The 27,373-nt window shown below is 34.6% G+C and overlaps 1 protein-coding gene and 1 long non-coding RNA gene across 2 annotated transcripts in view; both read right to left on the bottom strand.

Moving 5' to 3' along the window:
- Positions 1-27,373, bottom strand: part of LOC149423993 (uncharacterized) — a 238,977-nt gene that overhangs the window by 86,411 nt on the left and 125,193 nt on the right. The window contains exon 4 of the mRNA XM_089631109.1: positions 5,511-5,579. Coding sequence (XP_089487235.1) covers positions 5,511-5,579 — 69 coding nt within the window. The remainder of the gene's footprint in view (positions 1-5,510; positions 5,580-27,373) is intronic.
- LOC149423994 (uncharacterized) lies at positions 13,885-16,652 on the bottom strand. The gene is made up of 4 exons (XR_016302088.1): positions 15,991-16,652; positions 15,070-15,196; positions 14,678-14,824; positions 13,885-14,493 (listed from the first exon to the last, which is right to left on the bottom strand). It is a non-coding gene; the product is annotated as an uncharacterized LOC149423994 (long non-coding RNA).

Raw genomic sequence — 27,373 nt, forward strand, 5'->3', positions numbered from 1 at the left:
CATTTCGGAGTTGGGAGTATTGAAGTTTGTCCGAGTAAGCTATTGTTTTTAAAAGTTGCATTTTTATTTAGAATATTATCTTTGCGAGTTTGTAATGTTGCATGAAATAAGTAATTATTTATATTCTGATGTAAAAGCCCCGAAAAAGGGCGTTAATAATCATTTTTGTGCTATATAAAGTGGTTGTGCGTGTTTTTCATAAGTTCCACCTCATCCTACAATGCAATACTGTATTAGTGATTGGTAGAAAGCGAAGTATGTCATTCTGATTAAATCTGTATGTAATGTCTTAAGATTAGTTAGTTTCCTCACTCTGTGTGTGTGGACCATTTTTGGAATAGGTCTACTGTAATGCCTAGGTATTTTATTTCGGGTTTGCTTTCTATTAGTAAACACAAGTTATTGAAGTTATGTTGTGTGTGTTTTTCATAAGTTCCACCTTATCCTAAAATGCAATACTGTATTAGAGATTGGCAGAAAGCGAAGTATGTCATTCTGATTAAATCTGTATGTAATGTCTTAAGATTAGTTAGTTTCCTCACTCTGTCTTTGAGTGTGTTTATGTGTGTGGACCATTTTAGGAATAGGTCTACTGTAATTTATTTTATTACTGTATTTTATTTCGGGTTTGCTTTCTTTTAGTAAACACAAGTTATTGAAGTTATGTTGTTGTGTAATTGTCCTTGAGTGGATTATAATTTTTAAATCTTAGGTATTTCTTGTTTTTATGCTAAATGGTATATAATAGGCTTATTTAGAATTTAGTGTTAGTAAATTTATATCAAAAAATTATTCTATTTTGTTCACATCTGCGTTAGCCACGTTGACTTCTGTCCAAGCGTACTCTGCGAGTGATTTTTTTTTTCGTATTTAGAGACATTTTATGTATACATATTGTTAACATATATGATAAATAGCAAAGAGCCTAAACTTGTACCTTGAGGAATAGAGAATTCACAATATTCAGTGTCACTAACTTGATCAATTAATTTTATTTCTTGGGGTCTTTTATTCAGGTAACTTACTATCCATGCTAAGACTTTTCCATTTGTTCCAATGAATCTTTATTTATTTATATTTTTTTTTATCTGATATTCTGTCGTTCGCCTTTTCTGTCGAAAGTCTATAAGTATTAGCGTCTTGGCTCCTTGGCGCCTTAGAAGTCGGCGCTCGAGGTAAACTGCTCCAATAGCGCCCGCACAGGACCGGCATTGAATCTACCGTATCACAATTGAAAACGCACTCAAAGAAAAATACTTCACTGCATATTAAATTTTGTTAATTTATAAAACTTCCGATGAACAAACGTGATTTTTCTGCTGACAAGTCAAACCATGCAAACTGTCGATAAATTTGTCAATTTTTTTATAAATGTGAATACCGCACAAAAGGCCCACCGCCTGGGGCCATTGGGAGTATGCTATCCCCATTTTTTGCATTAGCTCTACAAGGAAGAAAAAAAACATCCCTCAGGGGCCTAAGTCATCTTTGGGAAGCTGTGTGGGGGGTAAAAGTATGGGTGGGTAGGAATGTGTCATTTCAATGTATCCTCATTTTTTTTCTCCACACTGGAGGCCCTGAGGAAAAAAAGAGGAGAGGGGTGGTTAGGAATCTGGGGGTCAGTCATATCTACCTTCGTTGGAACAGTGAGTGAGGAAATTACAGTCTTTATTGAGTTCCAGAGACCTCGTGGATTGGTTTGCTGAGAGTTAATCTTTTCTTTTGAAATTTATTTTACTTGTATACCGTTTTCGAGAAAAGGATCCACTCGTCTTTTGAAGTTACAGAAGATTCGAAGTACACAATTTTAATTATTTTCTTGTCAACAATTTTTCGGATATCTTTCAGGAACAATATTAGTTTCCGTATTCGTTTGGCCGTATTTTCAATGTGCGCTCTCCAGGTTAAAGAGGTCATCTATAAAAAATCCCAGATATTTGACTAATTCCACAGTTTGTGTGGTATTTGTGCTGCAGGGGTAAAAGTGTCTTTTAAATTTACATGTAGGTACTTTTATTTTCATGTCGCTGTTAGGCTAACCTTTTTATAGAAAAAACATTGAATTTGTTTTTTTTTGCAATTAATGTCAAGAGGTTGCATTCTAGCCACTTTGATACTCTTAATAGACATGTTTCAGATTTAGATTTTATATCCTCTCATGTCTTTCCTTTGAAAAGTAAAACTTATCATCGACAAATGATATATTTTTTTCATTTATAAGGTCTATTTTGCATAGTTTATTTATTTACATAAGCAAGAAAAAGTATTGGTCCAAGCGTTCTACCCTGGGGTACTCGGAGTGATTTTTTTGTGAGACTTGCTACATTATCGTTATTTTCTACTTGAGTTCTTTCCGAGGGGTAGTCATCAAACTATGCGAGTGGAATACCTCTCACACCCATCATTTCTAGTTTCCTCAATGGATTTTTTTATGAAAACACTTTCTGTTAATCTAGATTAATTATCTAGACTAATCCCCATGCATTTCATACCTGCATCTGTTCATCGCCAGATATTCTGTCAAATTGAGACAATTTGGGAATAATCCAGTTTGCATATTCAAATTAAAAATGTGTGTTAGAGGTGTTATTATATCTTGTTTGCATTTTTTATAACATTTGCAGTGATTCCATCTATTCCAGGTGCTGAGTTGGGTTTCAGTTCAGAGATGATCTTATTAATTTCTTCTTTGTTTGTTGGTAGAAGGAAAAGGGTATTTTGTTGGCTTCTTCCTGCTCTGTAGTTTTAAGTCAATAATAAAAAAGAATCAAATTAAATTGTCATGGCGGATTAGACTTACCATCATCAGAGTTAAGGTTTACAGCTAAAAACAAAATCATACTAGAAAAACACAAAGTTAGGCCAACACAGAAAATGCATCACGGGTTCTTCCTTTCCTCCCCTCTAGACTCTATTTGTCTCCAGTGCTAACGGATACGTACATTTCATTTAACTGAATTTCATACAACCTTTCACAAAGCGAGAATTCAAAAAGCGAAGCTTCCAACCGAAAACGAAGTTCAACTTTGCATGTTAAATGTTTTGTTGGGAGGCGAAATAAATAAAATTTATTCCATAAACATTTAATATCCTCTTACTCAACTGAGGCAATCCTCCAGTAGAATAATGTTCTGTTTCTAAGTAAATGAAAATTGAAAGAACGTTTCTATGAAGCACAGAATTTGATTAACGCTTAAACGCATTTACGTGACTCGTATGTATTTAGGATGACGAAATTGGATTCAACATTGAGCATGGTTTGAACGCGAAATCAAGATTGCAATAAAATAATTGTTTTTAACCTATTTTGTCGTTCGGAAACTGCGATAAAGCTTCTGGTAATCGTTTTAATCTGTAGACGATTGTATTTTTATTTAACGAATATCAAACAAGCGCAGGAAGTTTCGTATACTACGGACATCACCATCGGTGGAAATGCAATCGCATCAAGCGGCACAACGGCCGCGGCGCTTTAACGAGCTCGCATTTTGGTCGGGCGAGGAGGAAGCCATACCGCCAATAAGAATAGGACGTTAAAAAAAGAGTCGGGGAGAAAAAACTAAATAAAACTCACCCTATGCAAATATAATTCAGCCATCGGTTGCACTGTGGCCGGTCTCAGTTTCAATTCTTTTTCGATGGCTTTTTTAGTGCCCGCCTTTGCCTGGAGTGCACTACTGCCCCTGTGGCCGTACCCAGTAGCCAGTAGCCAGTCCTCGCGGAATTACCTACATTTTGCATGGATAGTTCAACGATGGTGGTTTTCAGTTTGTCCGTTTGCTCCCGTGTAAGTGCGGCTCCGTGCGGGAGGCGGGAGACCGCTAATTGAGGAACAGCGGTAGTTAAAACGTGGAGGGAGGAATAATTGTTTCTTTCGATCGCGGTCCTGCGGTCATTGGGATATGCACGTATGCAGGGCAGTTTTTGGTACAGCGAGGTTAAACAGCGATTTTCGATATCCAGAAGTCTTATAAGACAGTATATTTTATTAAGGTACTTTGGTACAGCGCAGCACTACGTGTATAGATGTGATAAAAAGCGGTAAAACTAACTAACTATCCATAAATGAAAAAACACACGTGTGTACAAGTGACTCTTATTTTATACTGGCTGTGTTGGTTGTAACTACGCCCGACGTCCCACGGGTCAGTAAGCAATCGACATAAACCAAAACCTCCTGAATCACAAGGAGGTTTTGCTAAACCGAGTGTTGCAAAGACCCTGCGCACATGTAGAATAATTAGTATTGCCAATTTATCAAAGATCTCTTTCTCAAAATTATTGGTAATCGCTTAAAAACGGGATTGCAGGCCATTTTCTGATAAATTTTTAGTAAATTTCCCAATATAATGGAACACGTGTTCAAGTACCTGCATTTGCCTTGATAATACACAAAGACGAAATACGGAAATATTAGGATTTTTATAAACACGTGTTCCGACATCGTGATAATAAATTCGAACTTTACGAAAGTTTATTAGGAAACCTATCAGTTAAGTGCCTACAATCCCGTATTAACCGGATTACGTATAATTTGAAAAGATTATTAATAAATTAGCAATATTCAATATTAGTAATATTTCTGCGTGTACAAAATTAAGTTAGTTATAGTAAGATAACGGTCTGCAGGGCAGTTTAGAACGGAACTTTATTGCGCAGGGTCTTACGGTAATTGTTTTATGTCTATTGCTTACCGATCCGTGGGAAGAAGAGCTTAATCATACAGTCGCTATATTTAAAATAATGCCCGTTTTATATTCTAATTCATTTTCAAAAACCCAAAGTTGACAGAGCGAGATTCAATGTTCAATTGTAGTATTCATTCCTTCAGATAAGTGCACTAGTCTGCATAGATAACTGCATAGTCCTGGTAACAGTAGGTTCCCGATAAAGCAAACATCCACTATCAGTTCTAAAGAGAAAGCGAACAAACTGTGACGAATTGCAGGCGAACGTTTCGATGGTGTTTTCCTTAGTCTTGCGAGCTTTGATGTGCCCCTAGAATTCTAATGCATTGCACATAATTGAGAACGGACGCCAGAACTTATCTACAAAGGCCAAAATACTGGATTCAGATGGCTCGTGAGCTCTACTGAAAAGAGTACATAGATTCTATCAAATAAAGGAAAGTGCGGTGGCCGGCTAGACTTCACAGTGTTCATTCCAGTCAATGCATCCTCGGCTAACATCAACTGGAACCACAATTATTAAAGTAATGTTCACTATCAGAAGCATCTATTATCTGTAAATATCTACTTAATTCCGGCCACATTTATTAACCCACCAATTTGTATTCAAAAATAAAACTGGTGGAGAATGGAGGATATACAATGAAAAATATACACTCAAAGTAGACATTTCCTAATTAAGTTGGAAAAAAATCGAAACAGAAGAGGATTATTTAAAGAGATTCATAAAAACAAATTAGGTCTGCCTTGGAAGTTTCGCATTCCTGGTTCATGCAGAAGAACTCTATAGAAGTTTTGAGAGAATTTTAAAGAATTTCTTACCTTCATTGTTTGTTGTGATTCCAAACGATTCCTCAGTCTTCTTTTCAAGGAATTTTCTTTGAAACGGAACTGAAACAATAAAAATAAGTTACACTTTCAAAAGTTTCATCAAGGGATTTTTAATTAAAACAATTCAAACTAAACTTTTCGTTGATAATTTAAAAATAATAAAGGGGAGCGCATTTTTAGAAGAATAAAATAATTTAAAGTATGATACAAAATCCTAAATCGATAATAATAAAGGTCACGCAGACGAAAGCAAAATATAATATCATTTAATGGTGAACGATAAGCGCACGTATTTTAAAATTTAAATATTTTATTCAGATTGGGTTTAAAAGAGGTAGATTTGAAAAGTAAAAAACGTTTAAAATACTGTAAACGAAACAGAAAGGAGCAGGAATAAAATTAAAAGTAGGTACTTATGTACTTAAATAATATGAATATTTTATTTGTCTAATGCGGATTAGGTTAGTACCAACAATAAAACAGTTAACATTCATCACATCTGCTGATAAACATTTCCAATTTAGAAAGTGCCAACGTATATCGACGTATATTATTCAATCTTCTGAAACAATAAATAGATATTAGGCGCCATCTAAGCTAACCTAACATAATTTCTAATGGTCTCCGGGATTTCAGTAGGATACAACGGGGTTATATATAAATTTACCTTTTTTTACTATTTATACTAATACATGAGCAAGGTAGGCATTACCATTGATAAAGCATAAGACAAAAAATATGGGTAAACAAGCCAACATTAGACACATAGCTTGCACGAACGCGGTGTTTACGCTAAGAAAAACTATGCAAAGCGGGATGTATAATAATAATATAACTAATAACAGATTCGACAGGTGGTGACATCATGCTATTGTATTATTTTCGAGACCAAATAGAGTATAAGGTCTTAAACATACGACAATTCCGCCTAAAATGTTCGCTAATACATTTCCTCTTCAAATATAAAAAAAACTCTCTTACAAAACAACTACACAACCAGAACAATAACCAACGGTCACTACAAAGTACCTTCACTAAATACCACGTCAGCTCAAAGACGATTTTTCTTCCTAGCTCCTAAAATCTTTAACCTTATCCCCGAAAACCTAAAAACCGTGAGTCAACCCCATTCCTTTAAAAAACAAATTACGAAATGACTCCTTACACACGGAATACATTACAACTACAATACCCACTCATTCTACACTCTTATCAATTTAATCACCTTTCAGACAAAACATAATAATATATCCTTATTCCCTAACTTAGCGGTATAGTATGTACATAATTAATTAGTGTGATCTATTTACTGATAATTTCTCAAATTATTCATCTTCTTATAATTCTCTAACTTCTCCATCCTCTTCTTGCAACCCAAACTAGCTATAAATCATTTTTCTTTTTTATATTATAGTAATGTATAGATTCTATGTCCGCAAACTGTAAAATTCACCCGCCATAACACAGGGTCATCCCTAGCATGGAGGGTGAAATATCACAAAAAACCACATGTACTCTCTAATCATGTATCAATAAAATTAAATAAATAAATAACCACTAGCCAAATGGAAGAATTTTCGTTGCAAAACGCATGCTCGGATTTTTTAAATGTTTTTATTTGAACCAAAAACTAAAATTCAAAAGCAGGTTTACTAGATAAATTATTGATTTATAATATTTTATGATTACAGGACTTGAAATATGTGTTGTGTAATACAACATTTCGTTTGAAAATTAAACAAATCTGCGCAACGACCAATGGTATATATCAGGTGTGGCGAACCTTTTTGGGCCCGCGTGCCAAAAATCCTCAAAAATTATTTCTAGATTGTGTGGCGTGCCCAAGCTGTAAAAAAAATTAACCAAATAGATAATATAAAAAAAGTTTTTTTTTTTTTTAATTTTATTCATAAGCTTAAAAATTGCAATAGAGTTTCATAAAAATAAAGTCATAATCAATAAATGTACATATTAGTTATTTATCAATGAGATTTTCGCTGTTGTACATTCGATGACAAATTTTTAATATCTGGATCATATTTCGTCACTTTTAGTAACACACACGACCAACTGGATTCATCAGTCATTCTCGTTCTTGAATCACATTTTATGAAATTCATTTCTGAAAATAATGACTCACAAGCATATGTAGATGAGAAAATTGATAATATTGCTCTCGCTAGTTTTTTTAAATCGCTAAAGATTTCTGGAATGGATTTCCAAGTTCTCATTATTTCTTCTTCTGCATTTTTATTATTTATGTTCGTTAATCGATCGCTTTCAATTATTTCCAAATCATTTCTCAAATCAACAAATTTTGTTTCCGTAGCGAACTCGATTGGAATTCGATAAATTGCATTTCAAATATTTGAAAATAAAAGAAGAATATGAACGATTGTTCAGATATTTTTGAAACAACTGGTCAAATCAAAAAAACATATTTTTTAAACTTAAAAATTAAAAAAAATAAAATTGAACTTGGAAATCGTTAGTGTGCCATCCAAATGATCAAACGTGCCACCTCGGGCACGCGTGCCCTAGGTTCGCCACACCTGGTATATATTATGTTAAGGAAGCTAAGTCTTGCGGCTTTTCGCGTGCTATGTCTGAATGTTGTGAAGTTATATAGGTTATACCGCCTTTAGGACTTACTAAGTAAAATAAGAGGGAAATTATTCCATATATATATGACAGCCGCTTGAAATTAATATGCAAACTTCCATTCAAGATAACACGAGGAAGGTTAATTTGGATGAATATGTATGTAGCCAACAATATTGCATAATGTTAGTGGTAATAACCCAAAGCCAAAAACAACTCCAGTTAACAATGCTAAATGGCTGACAAGTTATCAATACCTATTTGCGGCGGGTTTGTTAAGCAAACCCTCGATGTTAAATACAGCTCTAGTTATGTTAACAATGCTAAATAGCTGACATGGTATCAATGATTATTTGAGGCGGGTTTGTTAAGCAAAACCTCGAAGTTAAAAACAGCTCCAGTTAAGTTTACAATACTAAGGACGGGTTGTTTCGGAGAATTTGAACAATTCATCAAATTTCAACGTTCATTTGTAAGCTCTGTGAAAGATTATTTCAGTTCTGTTTTTATTTCAGTTTTGTCAAGCAACTAGCCTACAATAATATAGTAACAGAACTTGAATAGGACTTTCACAGCACCCGAAAATGAACGTTGAAATTTGATGAATTGTTCAAATTCTCCGAAACAACCCGTCCTAAATGGCTGATATGTTATCAATGATTATTTGAGGCGGGTTTGTTAAGCAAACCCTCGAAGTTAAATTGTCTAACGTAACACGTAACTTTTGTTGGAAACTAAAAATGGCTAATTAATTTACGGAGATAACCCTTCTCTGAACGGGGCAATTGTCAGTGCCTTTGTAAATATTCGTTCGTGTAATCAATGCTTATTTATCCAACTTTGAGTTCGGCGAGCAAACTCCTGCAAATGGCAACACCGCGGGAAGCGGAAAGTTTGACAGCCACAGGCGAAGTCGAACAAACAAATCGAAAAGCGATGGTGGCTCATTGCATTCCCAATTTAAACAAACGTTTAGGTAAACTACTTATACGCAATACCCAGATTTTACAAACAACTATTATTTACATCTAAAGTAGGTTTCTTGCTTCAAAAGTAGCGCTTTTTACAAAGTGCTATTTTAGCACCAATTATTGAAAAAGAGACGTAACGCCGCCGCGCCGGGTGTATTCGATAGTGTTTTATTTTGACAATAGCTTTTGTCGAGTAGAGAGAGAGTAGATTATTTCATCCATTCTAGGGAAGGGTAACCGCTTCGATTCGCCACGATGTTTATTCTGGCTTTCCGATCGCCTTGTTTGTTCCGATGCAATTTCCACTACCGTCGACCCCACTAGAAAATTTAGCTTCTGCATCCTTTTCGCAATAGCCGCATACATTCCGCTGGAATTGTTTCTCGGATCTCAATTCGGAAACGTTGTCTGAAATGTAGAAAATTGATTTGTCCACGAGCCGGGCTGACCACGACCACTTTTCTAATCTGTGTGCTTAGGGTATTCCTGTATTTTTAAAATTATTATTTATTCACTACTGTATACCACGATGTTACTTAAAAAACTACATTACATTGACTTCAATTCGACTCCGAATCTGTTTTGTTCACTGATAAAGTCTGCATTCGCAGTAAAAAAATACGGAGGATTTGGGAGATGGCAAAATAGAATAAAAAAGGAATTCACCGGAGTTGGTTGGAATCTCGCGGGCACTTTTAGGTAGACAGTATGCAAAGTTTCCACTTTTTTACCCGTCGGAATTTCAAGACGCTTTTGAAACGTTCCTGGCGTATTTGCAAATGGAATGGAGTTTTCGGTTGAAAGTAATTAGTTGATGAATTTTCTTCTTTCATTGCTCAGTAAGTAATTATGTGGTAATTCTTTTGTGCCGGCTAGTCGAGAACTACTTTGAAAGGATGAATCAAATAGCCGAATCATCCGAAGCCCCGCTTTGCTCGAGATGGAATTATGTGAGATATTGAAATAATAATTAGGTTCTGTGAAAAATAAATACATTAATTCGCAGAATATGGCCTTAGGAATAAAGGGTTTTACTAAGCAAACTAACAAGAAAACTGATGGCTATCTGCTTATGGGACATGGATAAGCAAACACTCGGTGTATATGTCACAGCCAAAGTAATAAATCCGGATATTGTATTTACTATCCAGCCATTATTTATAATGTCTGTAATGACTGTACCGAACTTCTGTCCCTTATTAACTTTAACATACCTTTGAGACGTACACGACATACAGTGCTATTCCACACGCTTAATTATAAAACAAATGCAGCTTCTAATTCGCCAATTTGCCGAGCTCTTCATACTCTAAATAATATTTGTCTTAACTCTAGCATTGACATTTTTCTCGGATTCACTGCCCAAATTCAAACGTGGCATCATGTCAATAATTTAAACTATTCAATGTGCATACATACAGACATACAGACACACAAACACACACAAACACTCACGCATACGTTACAACGTCACACCCTACCTATAAACTACACATGTCACCTGGTAATTAAGGAATAAACATACCACTTAGCAGACATTATAAGGAAATGGGTATCATAGGTACCCAACATGAAATATCTTATCCTTGTATATTGTTTCATCTCTGTAAATCATGTACTGTTTGTTTCTATAATTTAAAATAAATAAAAAAAACAAAATAAAATGTCTAACCAATTTAGACAAAGTGATAATTGACACAGAATTAATCACATTAACTAGCCATTTTATATAATATCTTAGAAGACTTGGATAAAGTAATAAAACAAGTAGGAAAAGGTAAAGATTATAAAATTATATTTCAATTTGTTAGGTTAGGTTAGAATGGGTTGGGTTATTTTAGATTAGGTTAGGTTAGGTTGGGTTATTATTGGTTAGGTTAGGTTATTATAGGTTAGGTTGGGTTATGTTAGGTTGGGTTTTTATAGGTTAGATTAGGTTGGGTTGGGTTAGGATGCGTTGGGTTATTTTAGGTTAGGTTAGGTTGGGTTATTTTAAGTTAGGTTGGGTTAGGTTAGGTTAGGATAGGTTAGGTTAGGTTGGGTTATTATAGGTTAGGTTAGGATAGGGGAGTAACAAGTCAGTTGGAACGTATTTATTACTTTTGCTAACTTTGACCCGATATTATGAATAATATCCGGATAAAGTGATTAATTTATCACATTGACTAAACAATTTTGTTATTATATATAATGACCAGTCATTATATTTAATCACTATGACAGTAACGTATATATGATAAGATGTCATCACTCAACTTTTTTATTAGAATTTTTTGTATGACAAACATAAATAGAGGTCGAGGGGCTGCGGGCAAATAAAGCCACTCCGCGAGAGACCTGCGGGTTATATTCCTAAGCAAGGAGCGGACACTTTTAGGATTATTATTATTTTGTAAAGTTGCCACATTTGCTTCCTCCTGTGAGACTTTCGTGTTATTCGTGAAATTTTAAATCATTTGTTTATATAGTGAGTAAATAGCGCCGAAGTTGAATGACATAATAAAAAGTAACATATTAATGATACAGGTAAATTGTAAAAGCATTAATAAATCTAGATTATCTCTTAGGATAATTGCAGATTTTTAACACGAAGGTTTTCTTAATGGTGAATCATGGGAAGGCCGAAGTATGGTAAGCGAGGGTGGTTCCTGTTAACCATGGATATACATAGGGTACTCCCTAGGGACGTCAGGAGCACTGCGGAGGGTACCGAGGGACATGGGAGCTGCAGGGGAGGGGGTGGATGCTTTGCGAAACTCCAAGAAGGGTGCATTACACTTAGGGAGTGAGTTTGGATAGGATTTTTGATAGACTCGAACGTTGTGACTGGTTATGACTTTGGTCTGGTTTTCGCAAGAATAAAACCAAATATTATCAGTAGTATTAGTAAGTACCGTAGTCACGATAGATTGTTGCAATTTGAAGAAAATACGAAACATTCTTATATTTACATTTATTTATTTGTTTATTTGCAAAAACAGTATAAACCAGAACATTGCAATATCGATAATTAAAATTTACAAAAAAGTGAATAACAAATACATTTACAAGTGGGACAAAGAAAAAAGTTTCAAATGTAGGTTTACAATCTTAAATCTTGAATAATAATATTTCACGTTTAAATATGTTGTAGGACATGTTAATTAACCTAGTGATTCTTCCCAAGGGCATCACCATTGGTAAGTTAGTTCTGCACCTAGGAAGAATCAAAAGCCTGTGTTGGCGGCCTCGCGCAAAATTATCCAAGACATAGAATCCTATTTTAGCCAGAATGTCTGGTATTGATACTAAACCGTTTAAAAGCTTATACGCCATCAGGAGTAATGCAACATCCATTCTGGAACTAAGACTGCATACACCCAGCATTCCCAAGATAAATGCTGTTTGGAAACAGCCATGGATAGTAACCAAACTCTCTCATGTAGAGGTATCGTAAAAACTTTTTTTGTATCTTCTCGACCATTAGTACATTGACAGTGTCCTCTGGCCCCCATACCTGAGATCCATTATCTAGAATGCTACGCACTAAGCTAAAGTAAAGCAGCCTTATTACTGCAAGGTTGGTTAAGTCTTTCGAATTGTGTATGACAAAACCCAACATCTTAGTGGCTGATTTACAAATCTTTTCAATATGAGCGTGAAATGTTAAGCGAATGTCGTACACAATTCCTAAGTTCTTGCAAGTCACCATGTGCTTCATTGACGTATCTTTCATTTTGTAATTAAAATATATGGTCTTGTGTGCCCTTGTAAATCACATGACTGAACATTTTTGGAAGTTGAACCCAAGTTTGTTATCAATACTCCAGTCAATAATTGCATCGATATCTTCCTGGAGTTTTCTAGTCTTCTATCGATCTTATTCTCAGAAAGAGTTTGATGTCATCGGTGAAAAGTAGAAAATGGACGAATTTAATCTTTCCCCGAATATTGTTTATAAAAACAACAGGGGTCCTAAATTGGATCCCTGCGGCACACCAGAATTTGTAGGATATGCATTATAGTTGAACTCACCACAGGACACGAATTGTTCTCTTTCACTCAAATACACTGAAAGAAATGTTTAGGTACGATTTACCAAATTTTCAGTAATTATCTACTAAACAGTTTAGTTGCTGTGGTGACTGCCGAACTTTTAGCTACTGTTTGCTAAACAGCAGTTTATTTATGACAGCTTAACGATTCAGATATTCTAGCTGAACTAATCGGTTGAGACAGCTTTCTGTGTTTAGTTGTGTTACCTAAACTGTATTTATGACAGCTTAACGATTAAGATATTCTAGCTAAACTAATCGGTTGAGACAGCTTTGTGTTTAGTTGTGTTACCTAAACTGTATTTATGACAGCTTAACAATTCAGATATTCTAGCTAAACTAATCGGTTGAGACAGCTTTGTGTTTAGTTGTGTTACCTAAACTGTATTTATGACAGCTTAACGATTCAGGTATTCTAGCTAAACTAATCGGCTGAGACAGCTTTGTGTTTAGTTGTGTTACCTAAATTAAAAATTATATACCTAAACCATTTTGTAGTGTTCGGTTAGAAAAACTGAACTGTTTAGATGTAGTAACCTTATTATTTAGTTAATATTACAAAATGGTTAGGTTGATTAACTAAACTTCGGTTGGAATAGCCCTACCGATATAGGTGTTTTAGCTCTCTACTGCTAGCTAGCTTTAGGTACTGTAGCTTAGCTTTTTGGTTAGATTATCTTAATTAAATAGGAAGTGCAGCTTTGCAGTTTAGCTGAAAACAATACAGGGTGTAAATGTTACCACCATCAACTCGAAGGATTATACCCATAATTCAGAATCATGGGTTAAATACTTTGAGTTGCAGGTAGTTTATTACAACCCTTTTGAGAGATGAAACCTAAATAAATAAATATTATGTTTTGTAAGACTAGAAAGTACTTATTAAAAACCTCATTCATATAAAAGTTATTTTGTTAAGAATCGTCTCTCAAAATATTGTTTCCAGCTACCAGCAAAGCCTCAAAAAAGAAAACACGTTTGATCATACACACATTTATATTATCATTTTTTATTATAATTTTTTTTTAAATATAGTAAAAGATGTTTGTGTCCTGATTTGGCAAATTCTTTTCGGCGCTGCCTGTATGTGTCTAGTAATTTACCTTTAGCAGCAATTTTTTGGGTAGGCCCAAAACACACATATGGGGTGAAATATACAGCTGCGCTTTCTTTATTAAAGACTTTGGTGATTTGAAAAGCAAATTCATAAAATCTCTTGCTTGTAATGGATCTATCTGGATTACCCTGCAATTCCTTACTTATAATAGTACTGCACAGTCTGGCAGAATTGTCCAACAGACCCTTTGACTCAAACTGCATTAAAAGTGCTTGCCGTTCATTGATTGATAGGAGATGATTGCGTAAGTCCTGGAAAACAAAATTAAATTGCATATTGATTACATAACTAATAACCACTTCTATAATCATCATAATATCAGTCACAGGATGGCTTTTCTACGCTGCCACTACTAAAATACATATATCGGAATGTATAAAACAATTAACCTAAGTTACTTAGGTAACTGAAACTTACTAAAATTATTTAACTTACATTCGAAATTTGCTCTTCAAAAGCTTCTTGCGTTATTCTTTGTGATTTGTTTTTATTTTCCAACAAGGAAATGTCATTTACAAGGAAGTCATCGTGTTGATAATATATGGGCGTTGTTTGTTTGGAAGTTGAAGGTATATCTTCAATCTGAAAAAAAAAGCGGGTATGTACACAAAGGGGAAAGAAAGGGTGAAGAGGTCAAGCTTTGTTTTTATCCCTTTGGAATCGCTTGACCCCCCCGGCAGTCGATTTATTCATTAATTACAGGAATTATTATTTTAAATACTATTATTTTTGTATCAAAATCGCGTCCGGTACAACTATTTCCAAATGGTTAGCCAAAAAAGGCCTAGGTAAACAATATGTCATCATTACTGCTTTTAAAAACTTACACTTATGACAGGTGGATTAATAACATCCTTGAGCGCATTAATGTGTGCTGTAGGCAGTGCCCGGTGCCCTACAGTCGGAATCAATTCTTTAATATCATCTTGAGATATTATCAGGAGTGGCTTGAGTCTGAAATAAAGAAAAAAAACGACGAGATAATACAAAAAATTTCAAAAAAAACAAGAAAATAAAAATTTATTTTTCAAAGGAATGAAAATTATTCATTAAAAAAATGTATATTTATACAACAGCAGATACCGAACACCCTGTATCATGAATCAAGCGGAGATAAAATAGTTTTAATAATGAAATTATTTCATTTATATGAAAATTTCAAATGTAAACATTAACAATGGGTGGTAAACCCTGTATTTAAAAAAAAATATCCCTCCCAAAAAAAAAACAACAGAATTCAATGTTCAAAATGTTATGTCCGAATTAATAATTTGCAATACACATTTATTAAAATATAATATATACGATTTCAAAGCTAGTTTGGTTGGTTCTAGTTTCTGGCTAGGGTAAAATTGTAACTTAGAAAATACTACAGTTTCAAACAACATTCGTTCAATACAAAATAATACTGGCGGAAACAAACAAAGAAATAAAGGCGCCCTTGAGTTGATTTTGCACAAAAACGGCGCTATACAAGTGATCCAATTATTATTTTTTTTATATACCACTCTCTGTAATTTGTGTCATGACTCCTGACACAATCTTGGTTGTAGCGTCAACACGCACTCTTCAAACTAGGTACATAATAAATACAAATCTTCTAAATCTATTGCGTAGGTACTTGAGTCATGGAATAATGAAGGTGCCAGTTTCTAAATCAAATAGAATGGATATTATCATAATATATAATATCATAGTTCCATGATCTAAATTCCAAATCAATAAAAAAATGAAAAAAGAAAACTTACCTTTAAATGTTTCTATGTAAGCCTCCAGATTCCAAGAAATTAAATAATCCTCCACGGTTTTGTCTGCCATTATCACTAGGAACTAGGAACAGCGGTTAACATAAATTCAATTCAATTCAAAAATAAATTCGCAACGCGCGCAACGACAGTCAATTCACGTATGGTGCGAACTGTGGCGATCTGATAACTGCGTCGTAAATGAACACCTGCGCGATAAACAGATCTACCAAAGTTCGGGAGATTTTAACTAAAGTTTTGTTGCACTTTGCCTAAGTTTGTGCAAAGCAACTAATTGTTATGTAAAAATACCAAATTTAGATATTCCAACCTCAGTTTTGCTATATGAACAAAACATTTAACCAAACTAGATGTTTAGTTAAATTTAGCTAAATACTTTGGGAAGTAACACATAAACTTAAGTTACTAAAGTGAAATAGGTTTAGTAAATTACTTTAGCTTGATTAACCAAACCGATTATTTTGTTTAGGTAAGTATGCTTTTAGTGTGCTATTATTAAAGTTTAGTTGTATTAGCTCAAGCACATTTTACTAAACAACGACGGTATCTGCACATAAAGTATTTTAGGTAAAGTAGCTGAACTTTAGGCGATGGTTACACAACTTCAATTAGCTTAACACTTTAGCTAACTCATTTTTTTCAGTGTAGTGTCAATTTGGCAGGCACCTACTGTAGGTATTCACAAAATGTAAAGAGGAATGCGCTAATAAACCATTTGCAAAGCAAAGAGAATTCGACAGTCAAGACATCAAAGTACTTTAAATTGCGCAAAAGATCACGTGTTGGCTAGAGTATACAGTTATTTCCGTTCTCAAATATAGTAAGGAAGTTCTCAATTCTCAAAACAAACCATCAGACGACGAAAATAATAAAATGTAATCAAAAATACGTAAGACGTAAAAAATAAATTATTACTCAATGTTGAAAATGCGTACTGTAACGAAGAATGTTTCTAGTAGTGAGTAAATATTTCAAGAATTGTAGATGTCGAATGAACGCAGCGACGAACTTCAAACGTTAGAGCAGACGTTCTCTTAGAATGTGTTACAAATAATAGGCGCGAATCTTGGTATAAATCTAAAACTCAGTAACTTCGGAAGCTATTCATCTAACGCGTCCACAGAAAGTTCCTCAAATGAATGGATCTCAAGTCAGCTATTTCAAGATCCAGACAACAAAGAGTTTAAATAATAATAGCGAGATGTCTGCAGTACGTGTGGAGCGGCTTCGGAATAATTATATCTACACAATAAACAATAAATAGCGTCTTGTTTCCGAGTTTTACATTCCTCTTCACTCATTGCCATCGAATCGCTTCAAATCTGTTATCAACCGACCACTGAAACAAACAATTCGCTGAAATATTATTGTCAACAATGCTCCGGCAAATTATAAGCCGTTTCATAATCGAGCTTTTACAATGACAAATGTGTAAATGAAAATCATATTTCGTAAGGTAATACACAATAGATGAAATATTATTTAATATTTCCGAAAACAATACTATGAATAATTATTCAAGAGAACTATAATTTACAAAAAAATAATAATAAAGGATAGTAATAATTAAGAGCAGAAGAATCGAGCAAGTTCTAGGATGATTTACTAATAATGACGTTCATCTATTGTATTTGGTATTTACTATTGAATTTGCCTTTACGTTAAAATCATAAGAGGAACGGCTGCACGACCTTTTTCATAAAAACACTTCATTTTGAATTTGAGGCCTAAACACTCTCAATTTTTTTAAATCAAAAGTTATGGAAAATATCTACGGATGTGAGCTATTTTATTTATTCGTGTTTTAAATTGTAAAATAAAAGCAATAATTAAAAAATATATATATATTATTGTCATCAAGGCCGCGAAGCCGTTCCTCTTAACGAGAAATGATAGTCGCTTGCCAATAATTGAACGACCACAATTCTCCGCTGTAATTATGAAAATGAATTCCCGAGATAAGCTTAAACAATGAAATATTAATAAAACGATCGCTGAACCTCCCACACTTCATACAAAGTAAACTCTATCCTAAAAACAATTAGCATCATAATCATCTTTTAGTATCCAACAGCCGTTATTATTTTAAGGCGAGTTGTTGTCGTTTGTTCGAGTTTGATATTTTAAAGCGCAGGTGACAAGCTACGTCACGTGTATTTATTTACATTTATTTTTAAAATACGGTTGAGTAAAATATTCTAAGCGCAATCCGGGTTGACATGACGAACATATAATATTTATCGTGTTGTGTGTGTGTAGCCAGCAGTTGAACAAAATGATGAATCGACACTTTTTCATGAAAAATTTCATACTCTGTTTTTGTTCAAGGATAATTGCTAGCGTGTTTATGTAGAAGTTTGGGTGCTTGGTTTCTAGCAACAAAGTGTGTGTTTTTTTCAGTGAATATTCGAGAAACAAGCTTTGATACTTCTTCAATTGGTGTTTTTGAAATTACTTTACATTGAACACTGAGAAAAGGTTCGTCTTTACAAATCTTACTTCATTAAATAAGTGTACCTGGAAAAACTGAAAGCATTTACCTTTTTTATAATTTTATATAAAATAATGTTTACGCATGATGGCCTTTTCACCCTTCGAAAGAAAGTATTATCAAAATGCGAGAAATTATGAATGCTATATTATTATGACCTTGATAAAAAGCAAATACTAAGTCGACTTTACGTAATCCAATTATTATTTGATAATGCTTACAAAAATAATAATTGTCGCAAAAAATCGAGCTGAGCTGAACATTTTAGGAACATATTTGGTAGCTAGTTTTCCGAATAAACTCCCTAAATGTGAAATATGTTTTCTATATAGTGAAATAAAAAGGGAAGACAAGGCAAATGATGTATTAAGAAAAGTATCAGAATGGATGGGTTAATGAAAGATTTAAGTCACGTGGGAAACAGAACGGAATGCGAGAATTTATGTTCGCCCTATTTTTGTATTATCAAACATCGGTCGCTTGATAATTTGTATGTGAATGTATTATTTTCCCGTTCTTCCTTTTCTCGAACTACTCGGTACGCTCGATACGCTTCAAGGAACTTGCGGAACACTCACAGTGATTACGCCGAATGCCCAGTTCGCAGAGGACTTCGATGGGCTGGGGAATATACACTATACAGCTCTCTTTCAAATTTAACGGATGAATCTCGGCGAATCCCGACTTACCAAATGTAGCGAGCAAACGTAGGAAACATCTGATCATATTTATCTATTTATTTATTTACCGACCCCCGTTTCCAACACGAAGAGCTTGCTTTATTTACTAACTCTTTGAAAAATGGCTTACGTACTAAAATAACGAGTAAAAATTGATGGAAATATGTATTTGCCTCGAAACACTTAGCAAATGTATGATCTTTATTCAACAGGACGAGATTGATGTGCGGATTCCAGAACTGATATAAGTTTTGCAATTTACGGAGGTAATATTTTTAGGTTTCTGAATAATGTATTAGAGTTGTTCTGTTCCCGCGAGATTAATAATATACATCTCAAGAGGCATAACGGCCCGTGGGAGGGGGCACATTACTTTGATTGGTTTTGAATTCAATTCACATATTCTTATTTTATGATTTACATAAACTTTTCATACCGTAGCGATATAGCGAAATACATAAATCATTAACTTTATGTTCAAACGCCTAGTAGGTACTCGCCTTGAAAAGTTATTGCTTGAGTTGCTTTTCATTATATCATTGGAAGACACACATCCATAGTATACCCAGAGATATGTACCACAGGTACGTATGTTACGTAAAAGTTAAACAAAGCACATAGATGTATCTTTGTTTCGTTAGCCTTTGTTATTGTGCCCCATCATAATTCGGATTGGCATATGACACGGCAATTAAGAAACAATCAAATGACAGAGCTAACGATTGATGCATGTATAGTCTATCCGATTAATGAATACGCTTGTCGATCCACGCAGGGGTCGCTTTCTATAAGCCGGGCCTGGGGCAGAAGGGGTAATGAGTCCATGAAACGTAGCTCACACCCAACGCCGGAACTGTCGTGGAAGTCGTGAAACTGTCATGAAACTCGTGAAACTGTCATGAAAGTCGGAAGCAAATAAAGCGAACTATACACCGTTAGCAATCAAACGCTTTAGTGTCGAGCTGGCTAACAGAAAACCGTGTAAATGGACGAAACACGACCCGGAAAAGGTGGACCGAACTGAGTTTTTTTGCAAAAAGGTGCGAATTAATTTAACCTTCGCAGTCCCAAAGGACGGGCTTAAATCCACCTTTGCTTCAAACGTGGTAAAATTACATAACGAACTCGAATGATTCCCGACGCAAGTCAAGTTCAAGTAACGTTCGGAGCGGTTTCGGTGGTTTTCCGGGGAAAATATTATCAAGGGCTGGCGGACGACGCTCGGCGGTCGGGTGTATGATTATTTTTCCACGCGTGCCTGTTTGTTGCCTGCAGTTTACCCGATTGCCGGGCAGCTTCCGCCCGTAGTTTGTCCGTAGTTAGCGGAGAGGGATCACGGACGTGTTAAAAGAGAAGAAACGTGCGATGAAATTTATGGGCGGGAGTGTGTTTGATATATTGCCTTCAGAGAGCACGGGATAGCATGAAGTATTGTGTGTGTGACGGGCCCGCGACACGTGAGCGGAATACGCCCGAGCCGCAGGAGCAGGGAGGGAGATTCGTGCATTCCGCAACAAACCTACACCGCTGCTGCTGTCCTGTGCTCCGGGGAAGCCGTTAGACGTTTTGCGCTAGACTACTCGGAACTTTGGAACTTTTTTGGAACCCCTTATGCATTCGCAAGTTGTGTACCTACACTCAATTTTTAAATATTGATGATTTATCTTTTTAGTTCAGATTCATTTTAAAATTTATTTAGTAAAATTAAAAACACGCACCTACGTATTTTATCTTCAGTGTTCTCATTATAGAATTTTGATACAATTTTAACCCTTGCATCTGTTACACTTCATTGTCCATAATAATAATTATTGTTTGCTTTATCAAAATATCATAAAAAACATTTGCATTCAATATCTTTCGTACAATATCACTGGAATTTCGATATCGTTGTTACACTTATATTAAATAAACTCCACAACATAGTGTAAGAAATGTATAAAATGAGACAATGAGACCACAAGACGATCTCTATGACCTCTTTCACAAAGCTACAATGAATACGATTCCATAAAGGTATAATGGTCCTTCGAGCAGGATTTGAACCCGCGACCTATGGATTATAAAATGCCATCTTATTAATTATTTAACTGCGCAATCATACAAGGGTATATGTAATTAACTATCTTAATGGCATTTAAAAGACGTAAATAAATGTAAACAAATATATTTTTAATGAAAAACAAAATGTCAAATTCAATGTCAAATTTTTAATGCTAAAGCTGTAAGAATTAATGAAAGAAGATTTACGTTAAATGTTCATTTTTACATATATGAGGTATAAAATTACAATTAGTATTTTTAACGCGTCGCTCGACAACTCCATTAATTTTTATGATAATTCATCGAATTTTACACAACTCTATTAGCCGGTGTGTCACTTTCTAGAATGCAGTGTAATTATTATGCGGTAGACGCACCCATCTAACCTACGCGCACTAAAGATGTGGCTCAGATTTCACCATGTTGGGCCTAGCACTGTACAGGTAATCTCAAGAAGTGTGATTTATACCGGTTTGAAAAACTGATATCGCCAGACAAGACAAGGAAATTGAATATCTGTTCAGGAAAAAAATTGGATATTGGAAAATGTTTCATCAATTTCACCAGAAGTTACGAAAATTTTACCTTACTTCGGGCACACGGATACGCCTACAACACACCTCTATCGGTTTATTATCTTCAGTGGTTGAACCTAAGCACATGTGATGGAATCCGGCCCTAAATTTAATTTCCGATTCGGCTACAAATCATTCAAGGCTGGCTTAGCTGACAGGTAAGGGAGAATATTCCTCACTTTAGGAATAATAATTATATTTGGAAAAATCATCTCAAGGGCGCTGTTCAAATATATAATATATTAATAAAAGTTCACATGTAGCAACCACGCTGTGGATAATTATAGTAATTAGTAAAAATAACTTACTTTGAATACCACTTTATAGTATACATATATATCTTTATAGAGGAAACATATATCTTCACCGAGACTTTGACAAATATTATTTATTATTAAGTATAAGATGTTCTGAGTCAGGAAAGGAGCACGTTTTTCAGTCAAAGGAGTAGGCAAACAGATAAAGATATAAACTAATAATCCTACTCTATGAGGGATGTATGAATTCTTAGAAAAGATTAAGGAATAAATGTCTAACTGACAAAGGAACACCAGACCGAAAACGCGGCGTACGAAACTTGCGTTTTAGAATTTCCTAAACATAATTAAGTTAAAATTTAATATATTTTATAAACTTAATAATTTAGTTCGGACTAATTTGGAAGTTTCGAAACAAAGGGAGAAAAGTGTGCTCCGAGTTTCGGAGCTAGAAACAAAAATAAGGAGGCGACTAAGTTTCTACTGAAACTTTACAGGAACCTTAAATTTAATTAGGAAGATAAACTTGAAAATACAACGTTTCCCCATATTAAGGGCCAATAAATAATAATTAATATAAACCTAGCCATATATAGATAGTTAAAATTCCCACGTATCTTAACGGGGGTCATTTTGTAAGAAAAAAACAGCTTTTATATAATATACGAGATAAATATACAAGTTAACTGAAGTCAAGCCACATAAGTTTATTATGTTAAAGTGCATTAGAAATGAAGTTGGGTTATGTTGTTAATGATAAATTAATGTTTATAAGACAAGGTTTAAAGGATAACAAATAATTATAAGCAATAATTAGTCGCCTGCAATATCAATACAAATTGAAAATATCTCTCGAGTAAAATTGGCGGCATTTATTTTTACACGGGAGATATTTTCAATTTGTATTGATATTTCAGACGACTAATTATTGCTTATAAGGGTTATGTTGTATTTGTCGCTCCTCGTAACGATACAAAGATGTTTGAAAATATATTAGAAAATAATATTAGAAAAATGCGTAACTAAATGTTATTATTATATTGGCACTAATTAATTAGTAATTCCTTTATTTTAGGTCACTAGGCGTTAACATCGAACCCGGTTCTGGTATTTATAGAAATAAACGAGATGATTTGGGCATCTGCTATTTGTGAACAGAGACAGGTTCTGAAATGAACTAGTCCCACTGAAGAAATGTAAGATAGGGATCTCCGCGCTTTATCGAATTAACTAGTCCTTGAAAATACTAGGAAACTAAAATGAAAATTTAAATATTATTATAAATCATATGGTCAAAATAACGTATTGGCAGTAATAACGCAAAACTAAATCAATATTGAAATATTGGGTAAACAATTTCCGTACAAGCAGTGAACACAGGAAGTGATAGTTTAGCTAGCGTGAAATTATAAATCTTCGATTCTCGGTAGTAAAATCGATCTCGGTGTATTTCTTTGATTCAATTTCAATGCACATCGCATGTGAAAGAACAAATTATAAAAGGTTCTATTCACAGCAAACAGCGTTACGATTTCCCATTAAAAGAGCTTGATTAATGGTCCGATGCAATTCGTTTTATCAGATATCCACGCCATAATAACTCATTCCGATGTCGGCTATTTGTTTAGTTGAACTACTGCTGTGAACGTAACGTCAAACAACCATCCAAGAACCTACAGAGTAGTCATTTCAACTACTTGTGAATACTTCTAACTTGTAACAAATAGCAAAGCACACTAATCAATGGCGACCAAGCTCAGTGTTATATCAAAACATAAAGTTAAAGCATAAATGAATTTTTAATAATTTCTAGTTCATACACACTTCCCTGCGCAATACGTTCTTCTCACTCTGAAAATAGTTTAGGTGTTCGATAAATCGCAGGAAAAGTTCGATAAATCGGAAAGTCACCTCAAGGACGCATTACAAAATCCACATGCTTGACTAGATCCGAAAATAGCTATCGAACTTATTTTGGTAGACATGTTTATTTCATCATCAGTAGATAGATCCGAATCAATTTATTCAAATTATATAGATATGACTTCTTGACCTTCAAATACTGATCAAACGTGGTTATTTTACTGCCACTAATAAAGTATTTGATCAACTTAGGTCTTCCATACCTATAAACAATGGGCACTATTCCCCAATTAAACCAACGATAGTGAATTTAGAAATAGGTTTGTAATTACTTTATTGAGGCATTGTTGAATCATAAAAGACATAATAACTATAAATTATATAAATACATACACAAATAAACTGTTTTTACAGTAATTACCTACACAACACATAACTATAAACATTTATTTGTAAGAAACAAACAGCTTATACATGAACGGAAAGATAAAATAAAAGAAGTTAAGCCAAAAATGTTTCTTATGCTAAAGTTGCTTAGAGATGGAGTTTTATTGCATCTTTAATCTTATTTTAGGTAAGGGGGAGAAGAGAAATATAGGATAAGGATAAGATATGCTCCACACCCATGTTTGATATTTCGTAAGGTTATTGCTAAGATTTATAATTTTGTGTTATATTGGGCGCAGGTAACTCCATTAATGGAGGGCTGAACGCGGTTGGCGCTAGCAAAATATTGTGCAAATAAGCGAAGATAGCAGTCCACAATGTAGTGCTGGTACCTACCCTGATGTATGGCAGTGAGGCATGGATCTGGCAGATGAAGGATGAAAGTAGACTGAATGCTGTAGAAATGAAATCCATCAGGAGTAGGTATGTGTAGTAAAACCATGTACGATCGTCTGAGAGATCCGAAAATAATGCAGCGTATTGAGTAAGGTTAAGAAAGGGACGCTCAGATGGTTTGGGCATGTAGAGCGAATAAACGAAGACAGGAGTGTAAGGAGAATATATGACGCAAATGTGAATGGTAGAAGACACAGAAGGCACGATCAAGTTAATCAAATAGTTGAGTATGTATGAGACAATGTATGAATGTAAATGAGGCAAGGAGTGTGTGCCAAGACCGAGTTGTTTGGCGGCCGTTCTCTGCGGGGAAACGACGCGATGGTTAGTTAGTTAAGTATTGCGCACATGTAGGTATGGGGAATTTTTTCTAATGTTGGTTCTCCATGTGGGCAAATGAAATAAATTGGTTTTTCGTGTTGATCTTGACGGTATATAATTTTTTTTATTAAATTGGTAAGCTATTGCGAGTGATTATGATTTAAAGTCTTTTCGCTGATTACTTCCGAAAGTTCACAAGAATAGGCATTTCTGTTCAAATTAATTCGTTGATGAATCAAATCAACTACTTCAACAATCCATGAACAATCCAAGTAATAGATCGAAATGATTACACTCTCGAATGAAGGAACAAAAAAACTCAATTATAAAGCTTCGTTTATAGGAAACAGAAACTATATATGAAAGGAATTCAATTTTGCAATTGTTCTCAAGTCAGTTATTTACTTTATAACAGAAACCTTTGACCGGAAAAATAAATTTAAAAAGTACTTTTAATTTATTTTAAATCCAAATATTAATAATAATTGATCGAGGTGGTACCTACTCCGAGTAATAAATATTTTTACTCTTTACTCTGACATGAATTATTAATCATTTTAATATAAGTCTTTTATAAGAGACTCGAATACATAAATAAAAATGTACGATTCTGGCAAAATTAATTATTTTTATGCTTCTTTGTGCCGAAAAATTACAAATAATTTACTGGAATTCTAAGTATTTTCTCCTTTGATAAATACGTGTAGCTAGAAGCACAATGAGCCTGACAGGCAGAAATGAAAGTTGGGAAAGGTTTCGCGTTATAACATTATATGGGAAGATGAATGGTAAATCCTGGTGAAGATGGCGAAACTAAGCACATAATAAATTGCCAAGGGTCAGGCATGCATGCAGGTGTTAAATGTATATATTTGATGCTGCTCGCATTTGAAAATATGTTTAGTTTCGTAACTCGTAAGACATAAGATTGTCGCATTGTATGGAACCAGTATGCTAATCGGTATGAAGTGACGTAATAATTTTATTATTATTCAGATAGGTATCTGGCTTCCAATAGTGTTATAAGAATTGATGAAAGAACTATTACCTCCGTGGCAAAGCGGAGCGCAAGGGTTCTGGGGCCCTATTCCTGAATCGAGGGCGCTCGTAATCGCCGTCGAAAGTACGTACGTTGGTCGTCGTTGCTATTCCCGAAATTGGTCGAAGGTACATACTTTGACGCCAAACGTCAAAAGTCATTCCACACAACATCTACTGGGTGCAACCAGTAGAAACAGGGCAGCGAGTGGTAGGTTGTTGGCGTTTCTATGTAATTGGCTGTCGAAATCTAGTCTAGCTGTCAATTTTTGTTTTACCGCGCGGATTCCGCAAATGTAAAAGTGGGTGAAAATTTACCACTTACTAAGTCTTTATCGGAGCTTACAAGCTTAATTAAGAGTTGCTTTTGGCAATTTGTAATATGTCCCGCAGCCATTTCTGTTTTGAATAACGAATAACTGTTGTCTGTTTGACAGTCACACCATAGAAATCCCAAAAACATCAGGAACATAGACAATATTCACAGGGGTGCCAATATAATCATCTCTTCTACCAACTTCGACCGTTCGACGCTCAAGAATACGTAAAATTGAAACATTCGAAAAAGTTAGTCGCGGCGACTAGTAGTTTTTCACTCGAAGACGGCGCATACGAAAACGATTGATCGTTTAACTCCAGAATCGCAGGCCTGGGCTAAATCCAAAAAATCAAATTAATCTCACAATTATTGTCTCTCAGCACTTTTAACAAAATAGAGATATTGATATCTTCACTGGGATCTCCCGTGCTGAGGATTTCATTTACATATTATTAAAATTTAGTAGAATGAATAATAATAAGTTGTTTAGAGATACTAATGCGTAAACCCAGTGGACAATCAAACATACTTCTTAAAGTATTTTCTATTTCGCTTTCTCATGTTGTCTTCATGACCATAACCAGACGGCAGTCGCACAGTCAGTTAGATTGTAATCGTTATCAAAAAAACTAATTTGGTTCAATGGACTCTGATTTGCTTTGAATTTAATTGTCATTTTCACAAGAAACATAGTATCTGTGTATTGCACAGTAAAATGATATTTTAAATTTAATTTTCAAAATTGGAACTGATTCATCAATAATTCATACATTGCCATAATTCTTCGCGGGTCTGCGCTTTAAAGTATGTATGCTCTTTTACTTGGATCCACTTCGTGAAGTTTTGATTGCTGGTTGGTTCCGATTTAGAATGAAATCTTCTAAGTTCGATGATTCGTGGAAACGTAACGAACACCGTTAGACATATTGTTAGGG

The sequence above is a fragment of the Hesperophylax consimilis genome, chromosome 4, assembly GCF_061612785.1.
Source record: "Hesperophylax consimilis isolate HC1 chromosome 4, BYU_Hcon_1.0, whole genome shotgun sequence".
NCBI classification, from domain to species: domain Eukaryota; kingdom Metazoa; phylum Arthropoda; class Insecta; order Trichoptera; family Limnephilidae; genus Hesperophylax; species Hesperophylax consimilis.